Source organism: Nycticebus coucang, chromosome 7 (assembly GCF_027406575.1).
Source record: "Nycticebus coucang isolate mNycCou1 chromosome 7, mNycCou1.pri, whole genome shotgun sequence".
In the NCBI taxonomy this organism is placed as follows: Eukaryota; Metazoa; Chordata; class Mammalia; order Primates; family Lorisidae; genus Nycticebus; species Nycticebus coucang.
Genome location: NC_069786.1, coordinates 61,587,672 through 61,615,379, shown reverse-complemented (window position 1 = coordinate 61,615,379; position 27,708 = coordinate 61,587,672). Strand labels below are relative to the sequence as shown.

The following is a 27,708-nucleotide window of genomic DNA, read 5'->3' as shown; positions in this document are numbered from 1 at the left end:
ATAATATCTTAGATGAAAAAATACTTGAAAAAACGCAACTTGTCAATTTTATAAAAATTAAAGAACTTTAGTAGTCCTATATCGGTTTTAAAACAAAATTATATCTTTAATTAAAATCTTTTCCACAAAGAAGCTTTAGATGGCTTTACGGTGAATTTTATCAATATTTTGGGAAGAAATAATTTTACTCTTACACTCTTTCAGAATAAATACTTCCCAACTTGTTTTGTGCAGCCAGTATTGTCCTGATACCCAAATCAGATAAATTACCTAGGAAGAGCCCTTAAAAAATAGGAAATCAATGTTAAGAGACATGGAAAAACAATTAGAAGTTTAACATACAACCCTAAGGAGTTCTAGATGAAGAGTATTAAAAAATATGGAAAGAGATGATTTGTATAGGGCTAAATTAGCTAATAATTTTTCTGGAATTTTTAAATGAAATATATTAATAAATGTATGAATCTTCAAATTGCACTAGCATATATTTTGAGTCAAATTAATAAAAATAATTTCATAAGTAGACTCATGAAATTGAAAAACACCAAAATAATTATAATCTAAGCTAAATAGTTTTTAATTGGGCCTAAAATAAAGTCATTCTTAGAAAAAGAAAAATGAAGTCATTTTGCAACCAGCAGATCTTACAAATAGCATCCATAAGGGATATATTTTAAAAAACAAATAGAACACAAAATGAAGAAGTTGCAGAAGCAGCAAACTGGGGAAAGAAACTAATTAATATGTATGTTTAAATAAGCACTGTCTATAAATCCACAAAGATATTACTATTTTTAATTTTGGGGGTCTCAATCAACAGTCAACAAAAATAACACAGAAGAGGTGAGTGATGATATGTAATTGGTCTAAGAAACTTTATTTTTCCAGATCAGGGTACAAGTAATGATTATAGTTTACCTTGATTAAGCAGGGTAAAATTTAAGAATAACCACTTATGAAAAAAATGAAGGAAAGGATGAAAGCTGGAGAGAATGGAGAGAGGGACAGAAGGACAAAAGAAGGGAGATGATGTGTAACTTCCAGCAAGAAATGGAGGAAAGAAAAAGAAATGATAATTAGTGCGAAAGAGAACAAGAAGGGAAAGGAAAAATAAGGGAAAAACTTGAAAAGTAGAAAGCCCAAAATAAGGTGATAGAAATAAAATCAAATACATCTTCCTATATAATAAATGTCAGATAAATTAAGATGAGCTACTAATATCAAATTTCAGATGAGATTTGTTTTTTAAAACCTATGGTATTTTAAAATATATATATACTATACTCAAAGAAATCTTTAAATAAATAAGCAGATATCTGTAAAATAATAGCAAGCAATGTGCAGTATGGCCACAGTACTACCAGATTAAAAGGTACAGATATATCTGATTTCACTGTTCATTCTACCACTTGAGAATCATCAATCACTCCTCTTTGTCCCTGGAATCAATCCCAGACTCTATGGCATGACTTTCAAGGTTTTTTACTACTGGCTACAACCTTCCTTTGCATAGTTATGTTCATCTGTGATCTCTGAGCTCTATCACAAAGCTGATATACACTAGACACTCAAATACTTAATTTAGTTAAAAATTAAAAAAACACGGATGGATCCATGGAATCCTTTTATTTACTTCACAATGTTTACTTCACCTTTCTCATAGGTATCTTTTGTTTAAAAAAATGATAGGAGAAGCATATTTATGTTGCAGGTCTAACATATCAACAAGAAAAAATTCTTTCTCTCGCATCTTTTTCCTTCCCTTTTCACTCATCATTGCTACAGGTATTAACATTGTTCAGAAGACAAGTTATGATGCTTCCTATCCCATTTCTGAGACTTTCCTTTCTTCCCTACCTTATCCTTTTCCTTCTCTCCTCCCCACTCATCTTCCCTTTCTTCCCCTCATCATTTCTTATTCATCCCTTCTTATTGTACATTGGTCTGTATTATACAGAGTTCAGGAAAACAAGTGATGGTGAAAGGTGCCCTGAGAATGGGGAAATTGAGAATGGAAGATTTTCCTCTCTAGAGCTGATCTGATAATGACAAATAGGATGTATGTTTGATGGCTGGCCAGCATGAGTTCAGATTAATGCTTTGTAACAGGGCATGTAGGATTCACCCACGGGGCTGTTTTATGAAGTTATATTGTTTTTTAGGCTACTCCCATAGTCATCCCACCTTGTATACAATGAGAATTATTGGAGTACCATATCGTATGCCTATATAGATGTGTAATTTGAAGAAACCCCTAAAATTATTCTAATAGAGTTCCCTTTCCATCCACTACTGTCCTAAAAGAGAACCTCTCATATAAAGTGCATGCCACACCTTCTGGGGGCAAGACATGATTGCAAGAAGGACTTTACACTGATTGCAATCAGTGTAACCTGGCTTATTGTACCCTCAATGAATCCCCAACAATAAAAAATAAATAAATAAAATAAAAAATAAATGGATCAAGGTAAATTTCTCACACTAAAGGATAAATCTTCCAAAAGCCATCCAATTAGGATCCCCATTCTGTACAGGATGAGTTCTGTAATGAAGCTCTGAAGAGGACAATTGCATTTTACACAGAATTTTTTGTTTCCTATTGGGTAAAGAGATTTTAGCTCATCGAATCAGCACCAGTTGTGAGACTCAGAAAAAAATTTAGATACTTCAGTCTCACCACCAAAGATACGAGGTCAATTGGTCTGGTCCTGTTCAATCACGGTTATCTTTTCTTTACGTCCTTCTCTCCTCTCCTCTCCTCTCCTTTCCTTCCTCCCTCCCCCATCCTTTCCCCTCCCCCTCCTCCTTCCTTCCTTCCTTCCTTCCTTCCTTCCTTCCTTCCTTCCTTCCTTCCTTCCTTCCTTCCTTCCTTCCTTCCTTCCTTCCTTCCTTTCTTTCTTTCTTTCTTTCTTTCCTTTTCTTTTCTTCATTTTCCCCCCGTTTCTCAGGGAATTCTAAAACACAGAGCTAAGAAACATTTCTCAAACTGTTCAGAATTAAATGGGAAAACCACAAAGGTGCTGTTTGGTAATTTCGTTTATATCTTATGAAGAGTTCCAAGCTTTCTAGTAATTTTTGTCAAGGAAATTGTAGAAATGGATACAGAGATGTTATATGAACTTGACAGAGTGATAGCAAATTATTAGAGGGTCCAAGGGCACAGAATCATTGTCTACAGACTGTAATATGCAAGACTTTTTTTTTAAGTAGTAAAGAAAAAAGGAGAATATTCTGAATGAAAAATACTAGGAGCTCAAGGAAGAAATGGAAGAGTACATAGAAAAGTAGATCAGGAATCCATAGGGAAGGGACTGAAACAGAAAAGTGAAAAACAGAGCAGAACAATAGGCAGACAGGAAAGAGAAAGGATGCACAACTTAAAATGTTAGTCAATTTTTTTATTAATTGTTGTAACTTTCCACTACTCTACCTGATACCATATCCAGGTTTTGGGCCAATGTTAAAGTAGTTATCCAACACATTCTTCTAAATTAATTTCCATTCCATGAAAAAATTTAAAGATGAATTATTGTATTTAATGTGCACTTTTTACATTTTTTTCCAATAGATTATTTTTACATGATAGAAATTTAACTTTAAATGGCATTTCAAAGATAGAAACAAAGACAGAACAATTAAATACGAAACAAAAGCAAAACTTTTATTCTTTTGGCTTGATTGTAAGGTGGTTTACCGTTCTTTATGGTAATAGCATTTTCCTGCATGCATTTCACCAGCACACTACAAGTCAATAGCTTTAGTATAAAGAATCTACATTTATTGTTGCTTGTGAAACACAAAATATTTTGTTGTAACTGGTAATAATAACTTCACTACCTGGTTTTGTGGCAGGGGGAGCTTGGATCCCATATTACATCGAATAGAGTTCTAGTGCCTTATGGGTAAATAAGAATAAGATCTATCTGTGTAAACAAACATCTGAAAAGAATGATGATTGCTGAATAAAAATGCTAGGTGGAAACATCTGATTCAAGCAGTGCCAAGAATATCAACTGATTTTTCCTTAAGCCTCTTTCGATGATAAGGCATTACTATTTGAAAGGAAATAAACGTTGAATTCAGTTTGAGATTCGTTTCACATTGAAATGTGTGCAAGTTTACAGTACTAATAAAAAAGCAGAAACCTACACTGCATTACTCAGTCCTTGTTTTCTTATTTTGTGAAGTGCTTTAATTTAAAAGTGCTAGGAACAGAAACTAACAATAGTGACTGTGACATCGATCTCAAGATACTTTTAATTTCTCATTTTATGTACAAAAGGCTGAAAAATAAAATAAAATGAACTTTTTACAGTATTTATATTTTCTTAGAAAACTCTAACCATAGATTTTAAACAGAGTTAAGCAGCTTGCAAAGTTTGTACAGTCAGGCTTTTCACCACAGAGTGTTCAATTGAGATCGGAAGAATAAAAAGCAAGAAGCTCTTCACTGTTTGCTGCAACCTATTGCTTAATGACATGAAGAATGAGGTCTTGGTAGAACAATTTGTTTCACTTTACCACTGACGTATGGCTTCCCATATTAGACTTCTGAGCAGTGGAAGGAATAAGATACAGCAGCATAGGCAAGAGAAACATGCAGCCGTGACAGCTTCAAACTATAATGGAACCAATTATATCATATTACCTGTTGAAAGCTTGCAAACTATACTTACCGTGGTACATATTTGATGCAATAAATACTGTGCTTACATCATCATTTGTGTTTGCTCAAACATGCACCACTGGGTAAAATTACTATTTACAAAGCAGACTTTTATTTTTTAAATTGACATATATTATGTCAACCATACCAAGAGCAGAAGATGGCTAAACAATACTGCAGGAAAAAAAGCAGAATCAACTTTATAAAGTGGTGGTGGGGATGTTTTTTGGTCAATTCAGGATTTTCAGAAAGGACTGATAGAATATTTTTATTTTATGCCAAAGGACACTTATCAAAATGTTATAGTCATGCTGCTGGGACTCTGAATGACTCTGTAATGGTATGCGTATATCCGTGTGTGTGCATGTGTGTATACATATATATGTATATACACACACATATACATATATACATATATACATGTACATATAATGAGTTATGTAAAAATAAAACAACTCTTTAATGTTTGTGATCGTATGGAACATTTACAGGCACATTAAAATTTTTCTGGATGAGACATCTTAAAAATATGAATAGCTATTTAAGCACCTCAAAAATCTAAAAACATCCTGAAACAAGAAGTAAACTCTTTCCTTTTGTGATGTGATATTTTTTCATGTGTGAATGAGAATTGCAGCATGCCTTCATTTAAAATAGATCCAGTTACACAATAGAGAAATGTAGAATTCCCTCCCTGTAATCCCTCTCCCCAAACATAAACCCATTTACAAAAATAGTCACATATAATAGTAAACAATCTGTGAATTAAAAAGAAAAGTGATAAATTCACAGCACACATTTCGTAAAAATATGGCAGGTGTGGTAGTTAAAACATAAACAGTGGTGACAATTACTATCAAGTGTCACATGTTGAATTCACATAAAAATTTAACTTCCCTCCCGCATTTAAATTGGTTCCTATAGTCTGAGTAGCCATTATGTCTCTGCTCTTCAGCAGTGTCAGCTGGTTGTGAAAATAGAAACCTCCTGTCAATACTGTTTCTCTAGTTTATTGAGTCCCAGTTTGCTGACCAGAGGCCTCTGTCTTGTTATAGGCACTGACCTTAAGTATACATTTGTAAAAACAGTCAGTTTGGCATAAACCTCCTGTGGGAGTCCTGTTGACACAAATACACCACCATCACAGGCTGTAAACAATTTATCACGGAATGGAATATTCTTTGTTTCTTTCTACTTTTTACTTTCCCTGATATCTTTCCCTTTGTCTTCCTTTTCTGATTTGTCTTTTTCAAATTTTTCTTTTTCTGGTTTGGTCACGCTATCATACGAAGGTGGAGAAGTGGTGGAAGGTGTCATATCGGTTTTCTCTGGAGTTGAATTTTCATTTAGTTTATCAATGAGGGGATCTTCTTTGATAGGTGTCCCATCACATTCTTTGCCTTTGTCTTTCTTATATATGCTTGAAACTTTTTTAACTTTTTGCTTCAAGAGGTAGCGTCGGTAAGCCCTCTGGATAATGATAGCAGACACTTCCTCTTGTTTGCGTTTCAACGTGGTTGTAATGGGCTCATAAGAGACTTTGGAGGGGTTCGATGCCATGAATCGCTCTTCCATCTGTATTCGAAGGGCATCCATCTCTCCACTCTCACCCAAAACACGCTTTGTGAAAGCAAATAAAATGTCGAGGCAGTGGATCCGGTCGCCACTGACCATGGGCAGATCCATGGCAATGAGCTGGACTTTGTTTGGTTTTGCTATGAGAAGAGGAGGGTCCAGGGCATCTGCAAAATCAGAGAGCTTGGAGAATTCTATAAACTGGGTCGCATCAGGATCGAACTTCTCCCAGACCTCATAGAACATCTCAAAGTCATCCTCACTCAGGGGCTCTGCACTTTCCTCAGTAGCGACACTGAAGTTCTCCAGGATGACCGCGATGTACATGTTTACCACAACCAGAAATGATATGATGATGTAACTGACAAAAAAGAAAATCCCCACAGATGGGTTCCCGCAGTCCCCCTTCACTGAGCTTCCAGGGTGATCTTTTTCAGGGTCACAGTCTGGAGGTCCACTGTTGAGAATAGGTGCTAGCAATCCATCCCAGCCAGCAGAGGTGGTAATTTGGAAAAGACAGATCATGCTGTTGCCAAAGGTCTCAAAGTTGAACATGTCATCAATTCCAACCTCCCTCTTAACATAGGCGAAGTTGGACATTCCAAAGATGGCGTAGATGAACATGACCAGGAACAGCAGGAGGCCGATGTTGAACAGCGCAGGGAGGGACATCATCAAAGCAAAGAGCAGCGTGCGGATCCCCTTTGCTCCTTTGATCAGACGCAGGATGCGGCCAATCCTGGCAAGACGGATCACACGGAACAGGGTGGGGGACACAAAGTATTTTTCTATCAGCTCAGCCAAAAACATACCTGTGGAAAAGCAACAGATAACAAAAATAATTGTTATATTTAATAACAGCAAATGAAATTGTACATCGTAAGTGCTACCTAGTTTTACAAAATGTGAACATGAAAATTATATGCAAATAATTTGCAGTATTTATTCAGCAAAATAAAACTTGTATGTTAAGTGTTATAACATTAACACCTCTATACTGGAAAAAAATACTAATTGGTCATTTTTCCTTGTTCAAAACAAAAAGCATCTTTCAAAAGAATGACTCAACCACTGAAGGTCTAGCAATGTCATAGTACCTAGCAACCAAGCACAGAAATAAATTTATATTTCCAAAATATTAGTCTTAGTATTTGTATAAGAACAAAAAGATAAGGCATGTGATTTTGAATCAGGAATATGAGAGTTTTTATGCTTCTGAGGTGGTTGCAACCCTCCCTCTTTTATTTGGAAGGAGGCAGAATGATAAACAGAATAAAACACAAGCTTTGGAGACAGACGTCCTTAAGATGAATCCTGGCCCTTCATTAGTCTTAATTTCATGCACCACTAAATGGCAATAATACAAATGTTTTGTTGTTAAACTTACATGAGTCTTTTCTTCATGCTAAGCACTGTGTTAGATGCATTTACTTACATAATATGATTTAATCCTCACTCCTTAAAAAAACAGGGATTGGAGAGCTGAGGTAATTTGCCCTAGGTTAGAGCAGGTAAATAGTGGAAATAGAAAAATTCAAAGTCAGACCTGTATGGGCCTGAAGTCTCATCTCTTGATGACCATTATTACTATTTCACAGCACTTAGTGAGGAATGGTACATTGTTACAATAATCTCTCCTGCCAGAGAAAGTAGTATTGAAAGTGATATCCCATTTTTCTCTCTGTATAAATGTTCCCTTACCTCAAATAGAACCTTGTCTTAAATCTTCTTAAATTTACTTCTAATACCTCCTTTAATGTCTGTACATAAACATTTAATATATACTGATTATAATGAATTGATTTTGGATGTTTAAACAGAATTTTGATTTCTAAAAAGAAATATTACAAACCCTAGAAAACTATCAGAAACCAAAGATAACACATGAAGCTTATATAGGTATGATTATGTACATATATAAAAGCACATACACACTCTTCCAATTATAAAAGAGATCACATGTATAGGTTACTGGAAGCTTCTGATGACATATGTGTGTGTGAATTATTTATTCAGAGACATCTTGGACTATGACTAAGTGCAGGAGTATTAGGGAAATGCTTCAGTCTTCTGAGATGATATGTGAAAGGTGACAAACATAAATTCTTTTTTAACACATCATTTTATGCACAGCAGGCAGTATAGAAAGGACAAACTAAACCATGAACTTTAGATTTCTACTTGGATGTTCTGGATAAATAAGAAAGATGAGTGAAAATCACCTGTAAAATATTAAAACACATATCTTTGCTACCAAATTCCTTAATTGAGTAAAAACACTTCTTACCCACAATGGAGAGAATGACCACTACAAAATCAAAAATATTCCATCCAATGGTAAAATAGTAGTAACGCAGAGAGATCAGCTTCAGCACACATTCTCCAGTAAAGAGGACGATGAACACCAGGTTAATCCAGTACAGAATGTTCGTCATTTCTTGGCTCTGGTCATCGGTTTCCACCATCATGGTGACCATGTTGAGACAGATGAGGATCATGATGCTGATATCAAAGACTTGTTTGGTTACAAAATCAAAGACCATTCCTTGGAATTTGTTCTAGAATAAATCATATGTAAAAGTTTCCTTAGAAATTAAAAAAAATTGAATTCAATTTACCTGATTTTTAACAAAGCACCAGGAAAATACAGTAGATAGTTTTTATAAAAAGATGTTTATTTTACACTTGGAAGAAACATTTTTATACTGTAATTTCCTACTCCTTGCAAATATATTTATTTTATTTATACTATTCATAATATCCACTTTTATGAAATAACTGTAAGTTCAGTACCCCCTATTATGTTCTCAGTGTCCAGAATATTATTAAGGTATGATGGACAGTTAGCGAATATTTGCCACCATAGTAAATCTTCATATTGTGTGTGTGTGTGTGTGTGTGTGTGGTGGGGGTATTAAATTTAACTCTAAAGAGCTAATAAATAAATACTTCTCCGGGTTTTTCTCTCATATTTTCCCCCCTGGTTTCCTCATTTTTACCCTCTCATTAAAGCTGTACCTTCTTAAATTCCTTCTTCATATCCAGCTAAGAAGATGTATAAAATTATAGTTAAGAAAAAAAGAGACAATAGTAGAAAAACCGGTAACAGATGATTAACTTTGACGTGTTATTCAATAATATTGTACCTAGGTGAGTTTTTTTAGTTTCAATAAGTGATCTATGGCGACATATGATGTTAAAATAAGAGAAAGCTGTGTAGAAATTATATGGATAACTCTACTGTGAGTTATAGTTCACAAGGTAGATATTCAACCATTGGCCTAGTCAATTTGGACTTTACTTCCAAGTACTAATTGGCCTTGTGTCTTGTTTATGAAATTAAATCTCCAGCTTATAAACCAGTTCTGATCACTGGCTCCTCTTTGCTTCCATCTTGTCCGTATCTACTTCGTATTTCAGACGCTCTGGGGCTTGGGTCTTGGGTCTTGACTTACGTCTGTTGATCCTTATCTACTTGCAGCTAGAGCAACTGCCTCTCTGCTATGCACTTAATGGCTATTCTCCCAGGTTCTGGTATCTGGATTCTCCACACTAACTCTCTTTCCTCTCCCTGTATGAGACTTTCATTGCTTCCAACTGAAATGTTTGGACATCAGACACGACCTGTTCGATTTGTTTGGTGCTTATCTCTGAACACGTGTTTGTCCTGCTGGACTATTTCTATTTCTTCAGCAGGACCTGCCCTCCAGGGCCTTCTTCAAGACAAGAAATGCATCTCTTTCCAGTTCAGACCTTTTCTTCGTAGTTCTTATTCGCTGTAGTTTACCTTTCCAAGCCTGGTGTGCTCCTCGCTGGTAGTTCCTACCTCACGCTCTTAGTGAAATATGCAGGTTCTACCATGTCTTGTCCCCTCTGTTTAAAACAAACTTCCCCTATTTTTTCTTTCTCTGGAGATTCTAACTCAATTTTAAGTTTTAAGCACTCTGCGCACTCAGAAAACACTGCTCTTTCACCCATAATTATATTAGGACATGGTATTGCAAATATCATCAAGATATGATGATATTCTTCGATTTAATTTTGGTTGTCTTCCTCTTCCACTCTTTTGGAGGCTCCTCTAGCTAAGGGCAGTGTCATTTTGCTCATAGGTACACCCTCTAGGGTGTGGTATGTTCAATATACCTTAAAAGCAGAAATTTGCTCTTATGTTTTTCTTATCTGCCCAACCAATAAAAATCTGTTTAGTTTCCCTAAACTCCATCTCGTTTTTCAGTGGGAGACCTCAGTGCACAACTCCAATCCCACATCACCAATTGCTGCCCCCAATTTAAACCTTTGGTTGTAGAATGTGGAGGAAGAAGCTGTTTAACCCTGAAGGTTTTGTTCAACGATTCATGTTCTCTAACCTTATCTTGGTCTTTCTGATGACCAATTAGCAGTTTTTGGTCCCTCATTTGTTCCTAGTATAATTCCAAACTCTTCAGAAATTCTATTCTCTTGCCCTTTATTCTTGCTTATATTTTGAGAATGTCAAAGTCAACCAGTGTAGAAAAACTCTACTTCCTTTTGCATTTCACATTATCTTGATTTCTGCATTCTTTTCATACAGTACAGTAAATTCATCAGTAGAGCCAGTCTCTTTCCTCTCTAATTCTAACTATCCTTGCTCCACATCCTGTGCAACTTTATTTCGTATTTATTTCCTCTCTCTCCAATCTCTTCCTTTACAGAACTTCTTTCACTTTGCTTTAAACCTCTCAATCGTAAGAGACTTCTATTTTGCTACTTCTAAATATTTATCATTTCACCCCTTTCTTTCTCGTCCTCCCCCACTCTATTGTGGTTACCAAATTCTACAAATTAGAACCTTCCATTTTCTCACCACTTGTGTTCTTTCTTCTTATCCTGCAGGACACCATTACTCATCTATCAATAATTATACAAGACAGTCCTCAGTCATTCTTGGTAGTTCCTTCTTCAGTTCTCAAAATGATTAATAGACAAAATTTTAAATTTCACCCCAGTTATAGTTCACGAATCCATCCACTTTTATTCATCTCTATATCACCCTGGTTTAGGCTACCTAAGTATCATCTCTGAGCTCTAAAAATGTCTACAGTGCTTGCACACTGCCTCTGTTAAGCCAGTTGTCTAAACATCACAAAACCCAAACTGGCTGGTTTCCCTCCCATGGTTTCCCATGCTCCTTCAGTAAAAACTACTTAAAATGGTTTAGGAGGCCCAGAAAAGACTGGCACATCCTACTCTCATCATTTTCAACATGTCTAAAATGAAACCCCACTCTCTACACCTCAGTTGCACTGGCCCTCCTACCTAAGGAACTTTACACATGCATTTTTCTTCCAGAGGGCTCTTCTCATTTCACTCTGGCAATTGATATTTTCTTGTTCTTTAATCCTCAGTTAATGTACTACTTTAATAAAACCTTTCCTAACTTCACAAATTAATCAGCACCCCCCCCCTTATTGGCTTTCACAGTTCCTTCTTGGAAATTTCCATTTGTTGGTGTGACTATTTATGACTATTTGATTCCTGTCCATTGCATTAACTAGACTTTACATTGTCCAGTATTTTAATCTCAAATGCAAGCATAGTAATGGTAATATTGTTAATAAATGAATGAACGGATTTTACCAGATAACTTCCTAATTTTGCCAAATTGTCCCCAATAATACTCTATATAAATGTATAGATCTTTTTAGATGTATTCCTACCCCTACTAAGTAAATTATACATATGTGTTATCTGATGTAATTCAATAGCCTCCTTATTGAAAATTTCTCAAACACACAAACACACACACACACACACACAATCTTAATGATTAATCTCATTTTTTCACTGATTTACCTCTCCCTATAACTTGGTGAAGTGCACAGGGGTCCATGTTCAGGACTTTTGTTTTTGTCTGCATTCTGCTTATTTTTGAAAAATAAATTTGTGCTTCAGAGCTCAACAGAATTCTGTTTTAACAACTTCAACATCCTTATATCAGTCTAGACATCTCATAGGACCTAAGGGTGTATTTTCAAATGCATTTACAAGACTTCAATTTATATTAGTGGAACCAGTAATTTCACAAGACATCACTGCTTTAGATTTTCCATCATCTACATGGTGTCCCCCCTTTACAGCATCCCACAGTTGCCCTATCTTATTCAGTCTTCTTATTGGCTCAGCTCCTGTGTTCCCATCCTGTTGGCATGACCTCAGATTACGGTCTCTTCTTCTTGTCTATGGCCCAGAGTTCTCTTCTCTCACATCTCCTCATTCCAATATCTGGGTTAAACTCTCAAATCTAGTTTTCTTCAAATTCCTATGCTTTTCTCTTAACTATATTGCATTTTTATTGCATAATTAAGACCATTTTCTTCAGACTCATATGGTATACTTGACTCATCTAAACTCAAAAATCGGTGTCTACTGCTCACTAATACAAATACATCACTATTCTCCACTGATATATTTATTTCCACAGAACTGAATTATGCATTTCCTCATTTAGAAAATATGCTTTTCTTCCCATCCATTCAAACTATTGTTTCCCAAAGACTATATATGAATTGCACGTTTATTTTTTATTATTTTTTTTTCCAATATAACGCTGTACTTTCTCAAAGCTACTGGCTGAATTAAAAATTGAACATTGATCATGGCAAGTTTTATATGGTCACCAATGGATTCACAGAGTCAAGATTCTTTGCGAACACCACTTTGCCTTATACTATGTATACCTTGGGGGTAGTCTGAGACTTAATATGTGAGCTACTCCTTCAGGAGTGAGGGAAAAACTCAGGGCCTTTCCTGGCAATAATTTCCTGCAGCATCTAAACAGAACCATCAGTCACTGTCATATATATAAGTGGAAGAGCCATAAAACTATACAAAAAGCATGATAGCATGTCACTTAAGGGCAAGAGAGAACCAGAGATTATGAGGTTTGGCTATTTTTTTAGCAGGAAAAAACAAATTTTTTCACTTGTTTCATTAATGTTTACATTCAATATGCAGAAAAATATGCAATATGGACAGAAAATGGGATCTCTCTGAGATACACCAATGATTCCAGTCCTCACTGCACACTGAGAACTTGGATATTTCCACATACTGCACACCTATGTATGTATCTTCTTCTCTGCATTATTAGGAGCTCCTTGATAATATCAATTTGTGTGATAGTTCTGGCACTATCTGAAGTCTGAAAAATTTTATTGATATTCTATGTGTTAAATAATTATACATCTTATGTATATATAAAATACATATATATATATTTCTTCAAGCTATTTAGGCTAGCTTGTCACATTGTTAAGGTAAAAATTTTATGTTGCAAATTTAATCTAGCAATTTTGGCACTATAAGTGATAGATAACATAGCCTTAATTGAGAACAAAAGTATGCTGATCTTGACAGGAGAGCAAGATGGCGGCCGAATAACAGTTTCCTTGCATCTGGGCACCGTGAGTCTGGGGATATAGGACTCCAGGCATCTCTGGCTGGTGGGATCTGCCTATCATCACCCCTGCGAGGATAAAGGGAGTCAGTGAGAGACTTCTGGACCCCAAAAGGAGGATTAAAACAGTGGAAAACCGGCAAATGGTCACGTGTGTTCAATCGGTCTAAACCTGCCTGCAACTGTAAGTTCAGTAGCAGCGAGACTGCAAACCGAAAAGGCCTTACCTGTGAACTGTTTTGGTGTCTTTGGACTTGGCACTCAGTTGAACTGCCTTGGGGAGAGCCTGAGTGGGAGTGAGGAGAACTTTGGCTGTTGTCTAGGGCCCCAGTCTGAGCCGCTGAGCCAGACGGAGCTAATAGTGTTTGGCTATGGGCCACAGGGAGCCATTGTGAGTGATCTGCCCCGGCAAGCTCCGCCCTCAGGGTCGCAGAGCTAGAATCGGGTGGGAGCTGGTAACCTAGTGACTGAGTAGCCTAAGGGTGGGGTCTGAGCCACCTTGCAGCCCTAACCGTCAGGGGCAGATTGAGACTGGTTTTGGCACACTGGGTAAGTGGATAGCCACTTCAGCAGTGATTCCAGCAACAAGCACTTTCCTGGGAAAGCTTCTGCTCAGCAAGTTTACAAGTTCAAGGTGCCTTTTAAGTGGGCTGAAGAGAGATTTAGGGTGTCAACCTTCTGGGGTTTGAGAAATCAGCAGCCTCCAGTCGTATCAGAACTATGATTAACATCTCATACCCCAGAAGACCACGTGTTGCCCAGACAATATTCAACAACATGTACATACTTCTTTGTTTTTGGTTGTGTTTTGTTTTTTTTTGTTTGTTTGTTCGTTTGATTGTTTTTTTTGTTTATTTTGATGTTATTGATGTTTTGTTTTTTAATTTCAACCTTTTCCGTACAGATCTTTTTTCTTTCTCAATTTTTCTAGTTTAATTATAATTTCTCATTGCTGCCTTTTTCAATAACTACAACTTCATTTTTGCTAGTGGTTCTACCACTATTATTTGGTTTTTCACCCAATTTTATCCCGTAAAGTTTCTGTTTGCTTGTTTTGGTTTGATTTATAGCATTTTTGTCTTTCCTCTCTACTTGGTGGAGGTGGGGTACTGTGCCTGATCAGGTTAGCAAAGAAATGCTGACCTCAATGGACCTACCCAACTGGGCACACCCAGAGGTGGTTTTTTTAAAGGTTGTGTCAAAGTACCCTACTGTACACCTATATTGCTCTGTCTCCCTCTTTCTGTGCCTCTCTTCTTTTGGTCAATATTAATTTTACCCACCCCCTCTCCTTTCTCTATTTTTTTTTTCTTTTCACTCGGACCTCCTTTCTTTCATCCCTTTCTTACTCTTCAACCCTTTCACCTCTTCTGGTCCTGTACCAAAAGGACTCATCGAACCCTTAGTTCACAGGCACGAGAACTAAAAGAGCAAGAGGAAGTGAAAGGAAAATTAGGGCAAGGAAACAGATAAAAGAAATCACTCATGAGGAAGAATCAGGAGAAAACTCCAGGCAACATGAAGAACCAGTCCAGAACAACCCCACCAAGGGAACATAAAGTAGCTACTGCAGAGCATTCCACCTATAAAGAAATGTTAGGAATGACAGAAAGGGAATATAGAATACACATGATTAAAACAATGAAAGAAATGATGGAAACAATGAAGGAAACTGCTAATAAAGTGGAAAATAACCTAAAGGAAATCCAAAAACAGAATCAAATAAGAGATGAACTATATGAAGAATATAAAAAGGATATAGCAGAGCTAAAGGAACTGAAACAGTCAATTAGGGAACTTAAAGATGCAATGGAAAGTATCAGCAACAGGTTAGACCATGAAGAAGAAAGAATTTCAGAGGTAGAAGCAAAGTTCTTGAGATAACTCAGATAGTAAAAGAGGCAGAAAAGAAGAGAGAGAAAGCAGAACGTTCACTGTCAGAATTATGGGACTTTATGAAGCGTTCCAACATACGAGTTATAGGAATTCCAGAAGGGGAAGAAGAATGCCCCAGAGGAATGGAAGCCATACTAGAGAATATTATAAAAGAAAATTTCCCAAATATCACCAAAGATTCTGACACACTGCTTTCAGTGGGATACCGGACCCCAGGTCGCCTCAACTCTAACCGAGCTTCTCCAAGACACATTGTGATGTACCTGTCCAAAGTCAAGACAAAAGAAAAGGTTCTGCAAGCTGCCAGGAGTAAGCGCCAGTTGACCTACAGGGGCAAATCCATCAGAGTGACCGCAGACTTCTCTAATGAAACTTTCCAAGCAAGAAGACAATGGTCATCTACCTTTAATCTATTTAAACAGAACAATTTCCAGCCCAGAATTCTGTACCCTGCTAAGCTATGCTTAAAAATTGACGGAGAAATCAAATCATTTACGGATATACAAACATTGAGGAAATTCGCCACAACAAGACCAGCTCTACAGGAAATACTTCAACCTGTTCTGCACACTGACCACCACAATGGATCAGCAGCAAAGTAAGGACTCAGAAATTAAAGGACAGAACCTAACCTCCACACTGATGCAAAAGATAAAACTAAGCAATGGACTCTCACCAAATAAGACAAATAGAATACTACCACACTTATCAATTATCTCAATAAATGTTAATGGCTTGAATTCCCCACTGAAGAGACATAGATTGGTTGACTGGATTAAAAAACACAAGCCATCCATTTGCTGTCTGCAAGAAACACACCTGGCTTCAAAAGACAAATTAAAGCTCCGAGTCAAGGGTTGGAAGACAATTTTTCAGGCAAATGGAATTCAGAAGAAAAGAGGAGTTGCAATCTTATTTTCAGATTCATGTGGATATAAAGCAATTAAAGTCAAAAAAGACAAAGATGGTCACTTTATATTGGTCAAGGGAAAAATACAACAAGAAGACATTTCAATTCTAAATATCTATGCACCCAATTTAAATGCTCCCAGATTCTTGAAACAGACCTTACTCAGTCTGAGCAATATGATATCTAATAATACCATAATAACAGGGGACTTTAACACTCCTCTTACAGAGCTGGACAGATCCTCTAACCAGAAATTAAACAAAGATATAAGAGACTTAAATGAGACCCTAGAACAATTGTGCTTGATAGACGCATATAGAATGCTCCATCCCAAAGATAAAGAATATACATTCTTCTCATCACCCCATGGAACATTCTCCAAAATTGATCATATCCTGGGACACAAAACAAATATCAACAGAATCAAAAGAATTGAAATTTTACCTTGTATCTTCTCAGACCATAACGGACTAAAGGTGGAACTCAACTCTAACAAAAATGTTCAACCCCACACAAAGGCATGGAAATTAAACAATCTTCTGTTGAATAACAGATGGGTGAAGGAAGAAATAAAACAGGAAATCATTAACTTCCTTGAGCATAACAACAATGAAGACACAAGCTACCAAAACCTGCGGGATACTGCAAAAGCAGTTTTGAGAGGAAAATTCATCGCTTTAGATGCCTACATTCGAAAAACAGAAAGAGAGCGCATCAACAATCTAAATTTATGGATTTATGGATTTAGAAAAAGAAGAACAATCTAAGCCTAAACTCAGTAGAAGAAAAGAAATCTCCAAAATCAAATCAGAGATCAATGAAATTGAAAACAAAATAATCATTCAGAAAATTAATGAAACAAGGAGTTGGTTTTTTGAAAAAATAAATAAAATAGATAAACCATTGGCCAGACTAATGAGAAATAGAAAAGTAAAATCTCTAGTAACCTCAATCAGAAATGATAAAGGGGAAATAACAACTGATCCGACAGAGATACAAGAGATCATCTCTGAATACTACCAGAAACTCTATACCCAGAAATTTGACAATGTGAAGGAAATGGATCAATATTTGGAACCACACCCTCTCCCTAGACTTAGCCAGGAAGAAATAGAGCTCCTGAACAGACCAATTTCAAGCACTGAGATCAAAGAAACAATAAAAAATCTTCCAACCAAAAAATGCCCTGGTCCAGATGGCTTCACACCAGAATTCTTTTAAACCTTCAAGGAAGAGCTTATTCCTGTACTGCAGAAATTATTCCAAAAAATTGAGGAAGAAGGAATCTTTCCCAACACATTCTATGAAGTAAACATCACCCTGATACCAAAACCAGGAAAAGACCCAAACAAAAAGGAGAATTTCAGACCAATCTCACTCATGAATATAGATGCAAAATTCTCAACAAAATCCTAGCCAATACATTGCAGCTTATCATTAAAAAAGTCATCCATCATGATCAAGTAGGCTTCTTCCCAGGGATGCAAGGCCGGTTTAACATACGCAAGTCCATAAACGTTATCCACCATATTAACAGAGGCAAAAATAAAGATCACATGATCCTCTCAATAGATGCAGAAAAAGCATTTGATAAAATCCAGCATCCTTTTCTAATTAGAACACTGAAGAGTATAGGCATAGGTGGCACATTTCTAAAACTGATTGAAGCTATCTATGACAAACCCACAGCCAATATTTTACTGAATGGAGTAAAACTGAAAGCTTTTCCTCTTAGAACTGGAACCAGACAAGGTTGTCCTCTGTCACCTTTACTATTCAACATAGTGCTGGAAGTTCTAGCCAATACAATTCGGCAAGACAAGGAAATAAAGGGAATCCAAATGGGAGCAGAGGAGGTCAAACTCTCCCTCTTTGCTAATGACATGATCTTATACTTAGAGAACCCCAAAGACTCAACCACAAGACTCCTAGAAGTCATCAAAAAATACAGTAATGTTTCAGGATATAAAATCAATGTCTACAAGTCAGTAACCTTTGTGTACACCAATAACAGTCAAAATGAGAAGCTAATTAAGGACACAACTCCCTTCACCATAGTTTCAAAGAAAATGAAATACCTAGGAATATACCTAATGAAGGAGGTGAAGGACCTCTATAAAGAAAACTATGAAATCCTCAGAAAGGAAATAGCAGAGGATATTAACAAATGGAAGAACATACCATGCTCTTGGATGGGAAGAATCAACATCGTTAAAATGTCTATACTTCCCAAAGCAATCTACCTATTCAAGGCCATTCCTATCAAAATACCAACATTGTACTTTCAAGATTTGGAGAAAATGATTCTGCGTTTTGTATGGAACTGGAAAAAAACCCGTATAGCTAAGGCAGTTCCTAGTAATAAAAATAAAGCTGGGGACATCAGCATACCAGATTTTAGTCTGTACTACAAAGCCATAGTGGTCAAGACCGCATGGTACTGGCACAAAAACAGAGACATAGACCCTTGGAATTGAATTGAAAACCAAGAAATGAAACTAACATCTTACAGCCACCTAATCTTCCATAAACCAAACAAGAACATACCTTGGGGGAAAGACTCCCTATTCAATAAATTGTGTTGGAAGAACTGCATGTCTACATGTAAAAGACTGAAACTGGACCCACACTTTTCTTCACTCACAAAAATTGATTCAAAATGGACAAAGGACTTAAATTTAAGGCATGAAACAATAAAAATCCTCAAAGAAGGCATAGGAAAAACACTGGAATATATTGGCCTGGGGAAAGACTTCATGAAGAAGACTGCCATGGCAATTGCAACAACAACAAAAATAGACAAATGTGACTTCATTAAACTGAACAGCTTCTGTACAGCTAAGGAGACAATAACCAAAGCAAAGAGACAACCTACACAATGGGAAAGGATATTTGCATATTTTCAATCAGACAAAAGCTTGATAACTAGGATCTATAGAGAACTCAAATTAATCCACATGAAGAAAGTCAACAATCCCATATACTAATGGGCACGAGACATGAATAGAACCTTCTCTAATGATGACAGATGAATGGCTAACAAACACATGAAAAAATGTTCATCATCTCTATATATTAGAGAAATGCAAATCAAAACAACCCTGAGATACCATCTAACCCCAGTGAGAATGGCCCACATCACAAAATCTCAAAACTGCTCGATGCTGGCGTGGATGTGGAGAGAAGGGAACACTTTGACACTGCTGGTGGGACTGCAAACTAGTACAACCTTTCTGGAAGGAAGTATGGAGAAACCTCAAAGCACTCAAGCTAGACCTCCCATTTGATCCTGCAATGCCATTACTGGGCATCTACCCAGAAGGGAAAAAATCCTTTTATCATAAGGACACTTGTACTAGACTGTTTATTGCAGCTCAATTTACAATCGCCAAAAAGTGGAAACAGCCTAAATGCCCACCAACCCAGGAATGGATTAACAAGCTGTGGTATATGTACACGATGGAATACTATTCAGCTATTAAAAAAAAATGGGGACTTTACATCCTTCGTATTAACCTGGATGGAAGTGGAAGACATTATTCTTAGTAAAGCATCACAAGAATGGAGAAGCATGAATCCTATGTACTCAATTTTGATATGAGGACAATTAATGACAATTAAGGTTATGGGGGGGAGGAAAAGCAGAAAGAGGGACGGAGTGAAGGGGGTGGGGCCTTGGTGTGTGTCACACTTTATGGGGGCAAGACATGATTGCAAGAGGGACTTTATCTAACAATTGCAATCAGTGTAACCTGGCTTATTGTACCCTCAATGAATCCCCAACAATAAAAAAAAAAAAAAGTAAGTATGCTGATCTTACGGCAGGTCGAGGTATGGGTTTTTGTGGTTTCTTTGAACCCAGTTTTTTCATTGCATTGTAGTATTTCTTCTGTTCTTCTGTCATAAAAATGTCTTGACCTCCAAAGTAAAGAAATGAAAGCAAAACTTGTTAAAATCATATTCTTTGTCAGCTATAAAACCCACCTTCATAATCATGTGAAAACTGGCTCCCACGTTTCATGTTAATGCTGCTAATACTTGAATTTAGGGATATATGTATATATATATATGAAACATAAATTATGCCATATTACAAAGTCATATTTCTAGACTAGAAATATTGCAACATGCTATCTGAATTACCAATTACTTTAAAACTTATAGCTTATTAAATGTCTCAAAGTAATTTCTGAATTTGATCATCTTTTCTATTGCTGATTGCATTTGTAGCCTAAAGGAAAGAGTGTGACAGATTTAGTTCACATGTCAGAAAAAAGATGAAGTTTTAGTATACTTATCTTCTTTTTCTGTTGGTTGAAGTTATCTATGATGACACCAATGAAAAGATTCAAAGTAAAAAATGAACCAAAAATAATAAAGATGACAAAATAAAGATACATGTACAGATTGTCTTCATACTTGGGTTGTAATTCGACCTACAAAATATGAAGAGTGATTAGATCTACTACTTGTTTCATACAAAGCATATATGTGAATTTTCAATTTTCTAAGTATGTCTCAATCCTGGAAATGAAAAGAAACCAAACATTAAACAGACTTGATGAACTTTCAAATCTGGCAAGCTTGAAAGACTAATCACTGACTTAGGAAAATGAAATCACTAATAAAAAAGAGTCTGAATAATTATAGAAAATTTCACACAATAACTACCTAGATTATGAATGCACTTTTCCCTTGTAAGCAAGATCTTCAACACGACATGCAAATTAAGGATTTCCTCTTCCTACAAAAGAGATGTTAGAGTCACACTATTCAACCTTAAATGCTTTAAGATTCATTTTCTTTGCATCAGGTTTTACTTTCGTAAAGTGGAACTAATAGAACCTACACCTAATAGGGTAGTTGTGAAAAACATATTCACATATAAAATATTCTTAGAATAGTGCCTAGCCAGTAGTCCTTGCTAAGTGTAGGAGTTATATGGGGTATACTGCACATTTCTTCAGATAGGATAGAATCATCATGTCTGCACGCAAGTATATTAGTAGAATGTTCCCTTTTAAAAAATGAGTCTATTGATTCATTCTATTCAGTAGGCACCGTTTCCATAACAAGGGTATCCTTTCTTATCCAGCCCATTTTGATTATTAAAAGGTGCAATAGCTAGCTTGAACTTTGAGCTTTGGCTGTAATCTATAATTCAGGTTTCAGAGCACATTTGTTCTAATCAACTCGTTAACCACTGATGATAATGGATGTAGGTTCTGACCCCTCGTACTATACATGTGAAATCAAATAAGACCAATATGAAATTTTTTCTAATAAAATAAAGTAAAACAGAAAATATCAGAACTATTATAAAACTATACAGTGTTTGAGGACACTTTTACTTGTGTATGTATGTGTTTAGTCAACAGTGATATAAAATTAGATTTCTAACCCTTTTTAAATTAAAGATAATACACATATGAGAAAGTGCACAGCACAGAAATGTAAAATGTGATATGTCTTTATAAAGTGAAATCCACAACTTAGGACATTGTCAGAATCTAGAAACCCCTAGAGTGTCCTCAAACATAATCTCTACAGCCCTGCTAGAGGTAATGTGTATTCTTGCTTTTAAGATAATTACTTCCTTGCTTTTTCTTTAGCATTAACACCTAAATATGCCTTCTTGAACAGTAAGCTTAATTTGTTGGCTTTTAAATTATACATAAACAAAATAAAAGTATATGGCTAGCTTTTTTAACTCAATGTTGTATATTTAAAATTTCACCCACATGGTGTAGAAGGGTATATTCATTTCTCCCACGAGATAATACTCAATTATTTGTCCATTCTACTATATTTGAGTCGTTCCCAGTTTTTACTAGTGAAAAAAGGTTAAGTTTATTCTTGTCCATAGATTATCCTACACATGTTCATAAGTTTCTAAAATACACATTGCTTAAAGTAGAATTTCAGGGTTAAAGAATATCTTAAACTTTATCAAAAGATGTAAAAATGTCCCTAACTGTTTTTAAAAGGATATTTGCCTATTTTTTTCCCTTCCAGCGTTTTATGAGTGTTCTTATTGCTCTTGCTGCTTGGTAACACTTGGCATTGGTCAGACTTTAGTATTGCCCATCAGGGAAGTGAGTACGTCATATTTCGTTTGGGTTTTAATTTTGCATTTCTCTGATGACTAATGTAAGTTAAGAGCCAGCAACTTTTCAAAATTTTACTGCCCGACTGTATTTTGCCCTTCATAATGTACTTGCCACCGCTCATCTGACAGAAGGTGGAACTCGAGCAGTGATGCAAGTGACAGGTGCAGTTGCAAATGCAGATGAAACTTTGCCCTCTCACCCACCGCTCACCTCCTGCTGCGTGGCCCAGTTCCTAACAGACCAGGGACCACTCCTGGTCCACGACCCAGAGATTCAGGACTGCAGATCTTTATGATAAGGTTGTAAGAAAATCATTAGCATAGTGAGTAATAATAAATAATTAATTATTATTATTATTTATACAAAGCTCATGATTGGGATTCCTGGTAACACAGAAATACAATGCATTACTTATAGTTCTCTCTTTCTCTTCTCTTTTCTCTCTCTCTCTTTTTAAGAGATTATGAACTAATCTAATTCTTCATTCAGAAAGCTAGTTAATGTTGCTAGGGAAATGGCATTTTGAGTTTCATTCCATGAGGTGGCATTACTAGAAATCAATCTCTTTCTTCCAAAATGTGGTTCCCTTCCATGTTAAATAGTGAGAAATTAATGGAAAGTATAAAAGAATTTTCAAAAATACTGATGTGTATAAGGTAGATTATGAAAATCCCTCCCTTCTCCCAAATAATCTCATTGCCCAGAGAGAAACACTATTAATTAATTTGTTTATTTTGTTTCTTGATTTTTTTTCTTCACCATTAGTCATATCCCTTTTACTACAAAAAAGATAAAACGCTGGAGGAAATCTGTGACAGCTGAAGAAAACTGCCTGTGAGAACTCGAAATGCAAAAATGGCCAGCCCAATCAGACTTAAAAATAAAATTTCTGATTTTGCAAATCCAGTCAATAAGTTTTCATGTTAGGTGCCATGCTAAATACTAGAAAATATCTTAAAATGTTTAAAATTAATAGAGAAAAACATCATTATTAAAATTTTAAAGAAATAATTTAAGATAAATATTTTATTTTTATAATACAGATGTGCTTTATAAAATGATCCATAGCTTTATTTAATGGACAACATCACTAAATTACAATACTGTGTAAATATTCACTTCAAGTTAAACAATTTACCTCTAAATAAACTTACATTTCGTGAGTCAACAGCTGCATACATGATATCCATCCATCCCTTAAACGTGGCCTGTAAAAAAAGTCATATCATTGAATTTTTCCCCAAAATTTAAATTTTAGAATGTAAGTATAAGAGTAATTGACTAAGACTCATTTTGAACTGTATTCAAATATAAGTATATAAAATAGTTTAAAGTTAATATTTAAACTCTTTGGACAATGTTTTATGAGACATGCATTGAAAACACTTCAATGTTAAATTGCTATCTAATATAACAATATGTGACCATAAAAGCAATATCAACAATCTTTGAGGTGATGACAAAAATTTACATGAAATTTGATGAAAGAATTTCACATCTGTAGTACCAGCATTAGACAAGTTCAAAAGTATACTGCATTATTTGATCTTAATATTTTATTTTCTACTTATTCTTTTCTAAATGGTATTATCACAAATTATTAATCATGAGCATTTATTCTTGAAATATCTTTAATATTGTTAAACATACTATTTTGAGGTAATTATTCCATAAGAAGCAGCAGTTTCCTTATCTGAAAACAAATATATTCAACTGCATTTACTCTTTTTAAACATATTTTTCTGTTGTGTGGATATAGTAATCCTGAAAACAAAAGTGTACATGGTTTTAATTCCCTGATGCCATAGGCTCTGCCCCTCCCTAACTATTCCTACAGTACTGAAGGTCCCATGGATACATCATCTCTGGGAACCAGTGGACAGGACACACTGTGTCACTTGAGGAGCTGAACTTCTTAAGAATTTATAGCAGACGTAATAGTCTTGATTTTCATTTGTAAGAGAGCAATTTTTCTATCTGAAAGTGTCCAACCAGGAGCCAGAAAGAGGAATGGGATGGGAGTCTGGGTGAGAATGTGAAGGCGAGGCGTCTGATTGTGCTAAGGGTAAAGTTTGGGTGTGTAGAGACCTGACAAGGGTTTAGAGATGATCCGGCACTTGAGCAGGAATGCAGATATCGGCCAAGTGTGCTTCCAACACATGCACACTTTTCCAACATCCCTTGAACCAGCATCTCTACTTCTCTCAGATTAGAGACAGAAGAAAACTATGAGAAACTTGATGGGAATTCCATTAACAAAGGACTTGTTCTGGGCTACCTAATGCATTGTCTGAAAGACTTTAAACTTGGTAGAGCCATCCTGTTTCCAGCATGGTGCATAAAAGGTAGTTCAGAAATCATGAGGAAGATGGGCATAAGGAAATATTTTCAGTCACTAAGGAAGAAGAATTTTATTTTATTATTTTATTTTATTCTTTTTATATAATTCATTACATCTACATAAGGTTCCTAAAAATCATTTTTGTGACTTTTTACTTTTTTATTAAATCATAACTTTTTAAAGTAAATCATTAATGCATTTATAGGGTACAATGTGCTAATTGTATATACAATTTGGAATGCTTACATCAAACTGGTTAACATAACCATCACCTTGCTTACTTATTTGATGTGTTAAGACATTTATACTGTACTCTGAACAGTTTTGACATGGACCCTTGCATTGTGCACATTAGGGGAGGTCCCATGAAACACCCTCCCTCCTCTAAGCCTCAGCCCTCTTCTTTCCTCCTTCTTTCTTATCATGCTTATGAAAGTGTAGGTGATTATATATTGGTTTCGTAATAGTATTAAGTACATTGGATACTTTTTTTTCCATCCTTGAGATACTTTACTAAGAAGATTATGTTCCAGTTCCATTCAAATAAACATAAAAGATGTAAAGTCTCCATCTTTTCATGGCTGCATAGTATTCCGTGGTATACATATACCACAATTTGTTAATCCATTCATGGGTCGAAGGGCACTTGGGCTGCTTCAATGACTTGGCAATTATCAATTGAGCTGCAATAATATCCAGCATCCTTTCATGATCAGAACACTTAAGAAAATAGGCTTAAAATGGGTCATTTCTTAAACTGATAAAGGCCATCTACAGCACCCATAGCCAATATCATATTGAATGGAATAAAATTGAAATCATTTCCACTTAGATCGGGACTAGACAAGGATGCCCACTGTCTCCATTGCTATTCAACATAGTAATGGAAGTCTTAGCCATCGCAATCAGGCAGGAGAAGGCGATCAAGGGTATACAAATGGGGTCAGAGGAGATAAAACTGTCATGCTTCATGGATGATCTGATCTTATACCTGGAAAATCCCAGGGACACAACTACACAATGCTTAGAAGTGATGGAGGAATACAGCAGTGTCTCAGGATACAAAATCAATACCTACAGATCAGTAGCCTTTACATATACCAATAATAGTCAAGCTGAAAATACAGTCAAGGACTCTATTCCTTTTACAGTAGCACCAAAGAAGATGAAATATCTGGGAATTTACCTAACAAAAGATGTAAAAGATCTCTATAAAGAGAATTATGAAACTCTGCGACAAGAAATAGCTAAAGGTGTTTGTCTTTTTAAAAACTAGTACTTTTAATTAACAACATCTATGTGTACAAAACGATGTTTTAAAACATATATACACTGTGGAGAGGCTAACACAAGCTAATTCTTAGTAACATTTATGTTACCTCACATACTTATCATTTTTTGTGATGAGAAAACATAAAATCTACTTCCTTAGTGATGTTTAAGTATAGGGTACATTGTTATTAATGATAGTCACCATGCTGTGCAATAGACATTCACAATTTATTCATTCTGTGTAACTGAAATTTTGTATCCTTTGACCAAGATTCCCATTCTCCTACCCTCAGACCCAGGTGATCACTGACCTACCTTCTTCTATGAGTTTGGCTTTTTAAGATTCCACATATAAGTGAGATTATATGGTATTTGTCTCTCTGTGCCTGGCTTATTTTACTTAACATAATGTCTTCCAGGTGCATCCACAATGTTGAAAATGGCAGAATTTCCTTCTTTTTTATGTCTCTATATTATTCTGTTGTGGGTGTGTGTCTCACATTTTCTTTATTCATTTTCCTTTGATGGACACTCGGGTTGTTTTTTATTTGAGATATTGTGAATAATACTGCAATGGACATGGGCGTGCAGGTATCTCTTTGGTGTACTGATTTCATCTCCTTCGGATATATACCCAGCAGTAGGATTGCTGGGTCATATGATGGTTCTATTTTTAATTTTTGAGCAACTTCTATACCGTTTTCCATAATGGTTATATTAATTGACATTCCAACCAACAATGTTCCCTTTCCTCCACATCTTCACCCACTCTCTTTTTTGGTCTTTTTGATAATAGTCATTCATTCTATCTCATAGGGAAGAAGAACTTTAGATTTAAATTATACAGCTTAGAGAATAATAAGGTGGTTACTTACTACTTGAAGCAGAGAAAGATATCCAAGTCCCACATTATCAAAGTTTACTTTCACATTTTTCCACCTGGCAGTCTGATTGCTCTCTATGAGGGCTTTACATTCACTATAGTTGTTGACCACGCTTACATCAAACATCTCTCCAGTAGTATAGTTAATACAATGGTAAAACTTGCCAGCAAAGAGATTCACTCCCATGATACTGAATATAAGCCAAAAGATCAGACAAACCAGAAGTACATTCATTATGGATGGGATGGCTCCTAAAAGAGCATTTACAACAACCTGGCACAGAATGAGAAGAAAAAATGAGTGAAAAGCCAAGACAAATAATTACTTACTTTTACTTATTTCTAAACATTATTAAAAAAATGTAATAGATAACTGATAGAATACATCCGTTTCAAAGTTGCATACTGGGTTTACTAGAGTCTGGTAGCTCCAACTAAGAATTTTAAAATTATAGTTCAGGAGAGTATAAAATAAGTTTGGCATTGTAGAATGTTTTCTCGTGAGGCAAAGGTATGCATGTAGAAATTTTTTTTCAAAGAATGAAAATAATAAATGCAAAGAATAATTTAGAGTAAAAATAATAACATGACTATTGAAATAAGCTTGTCTTGTAAACATC

The 27,708-nt window shown here is 35.6% G+C and overlaps 1 protein-coding gene across 3 annotated transcripts in view; it reads right to left on the bottom strand.

Moving 5' to 3' along the window:
- Positions 1-3,377: 3,377 nt before the first annotated feature.
- The window catches only part of LOC128590433 (sodium channel protein type 2 subunit alpha), a 154,797-nt gene continuing 130,466 nt past the window's right edge, over positions 3,378-27,708 (bottom strand). For all 3 annotated transcript variants that reach the window (XM_053597749.1, XM_053597748.1, XM_053597750.1), the window contains exons 22-27: positions 27,081-27,362; positions 23,747-23,800; positions 20,781-20,918; positions 20,303-20,407; positions 8,529-8,799; positions 3,378-7,053 (exon numbers count right to left, since the gene is read on the bottom strand). In XM_053597749.1, coding sequence (XP_053453724.1) covers positions 5,858-7,053; positions 8,529-8,799; positions 20,303-20,407; positions 20,781-20,918; positions 23,747-23,800; positions 27,081-27,362 — 2,046 coding nt within the window. In that variant the 3' untranslated portion in view covers positions 3,378-5,857. The remainder of the gene's footprint in view (positions 7,054-8,528; positions 8,800-20,302; positions 20,408-20,780; positions 20,919-23,746; positions 23,801-27,080; positions 27,363-27,708) is intronic.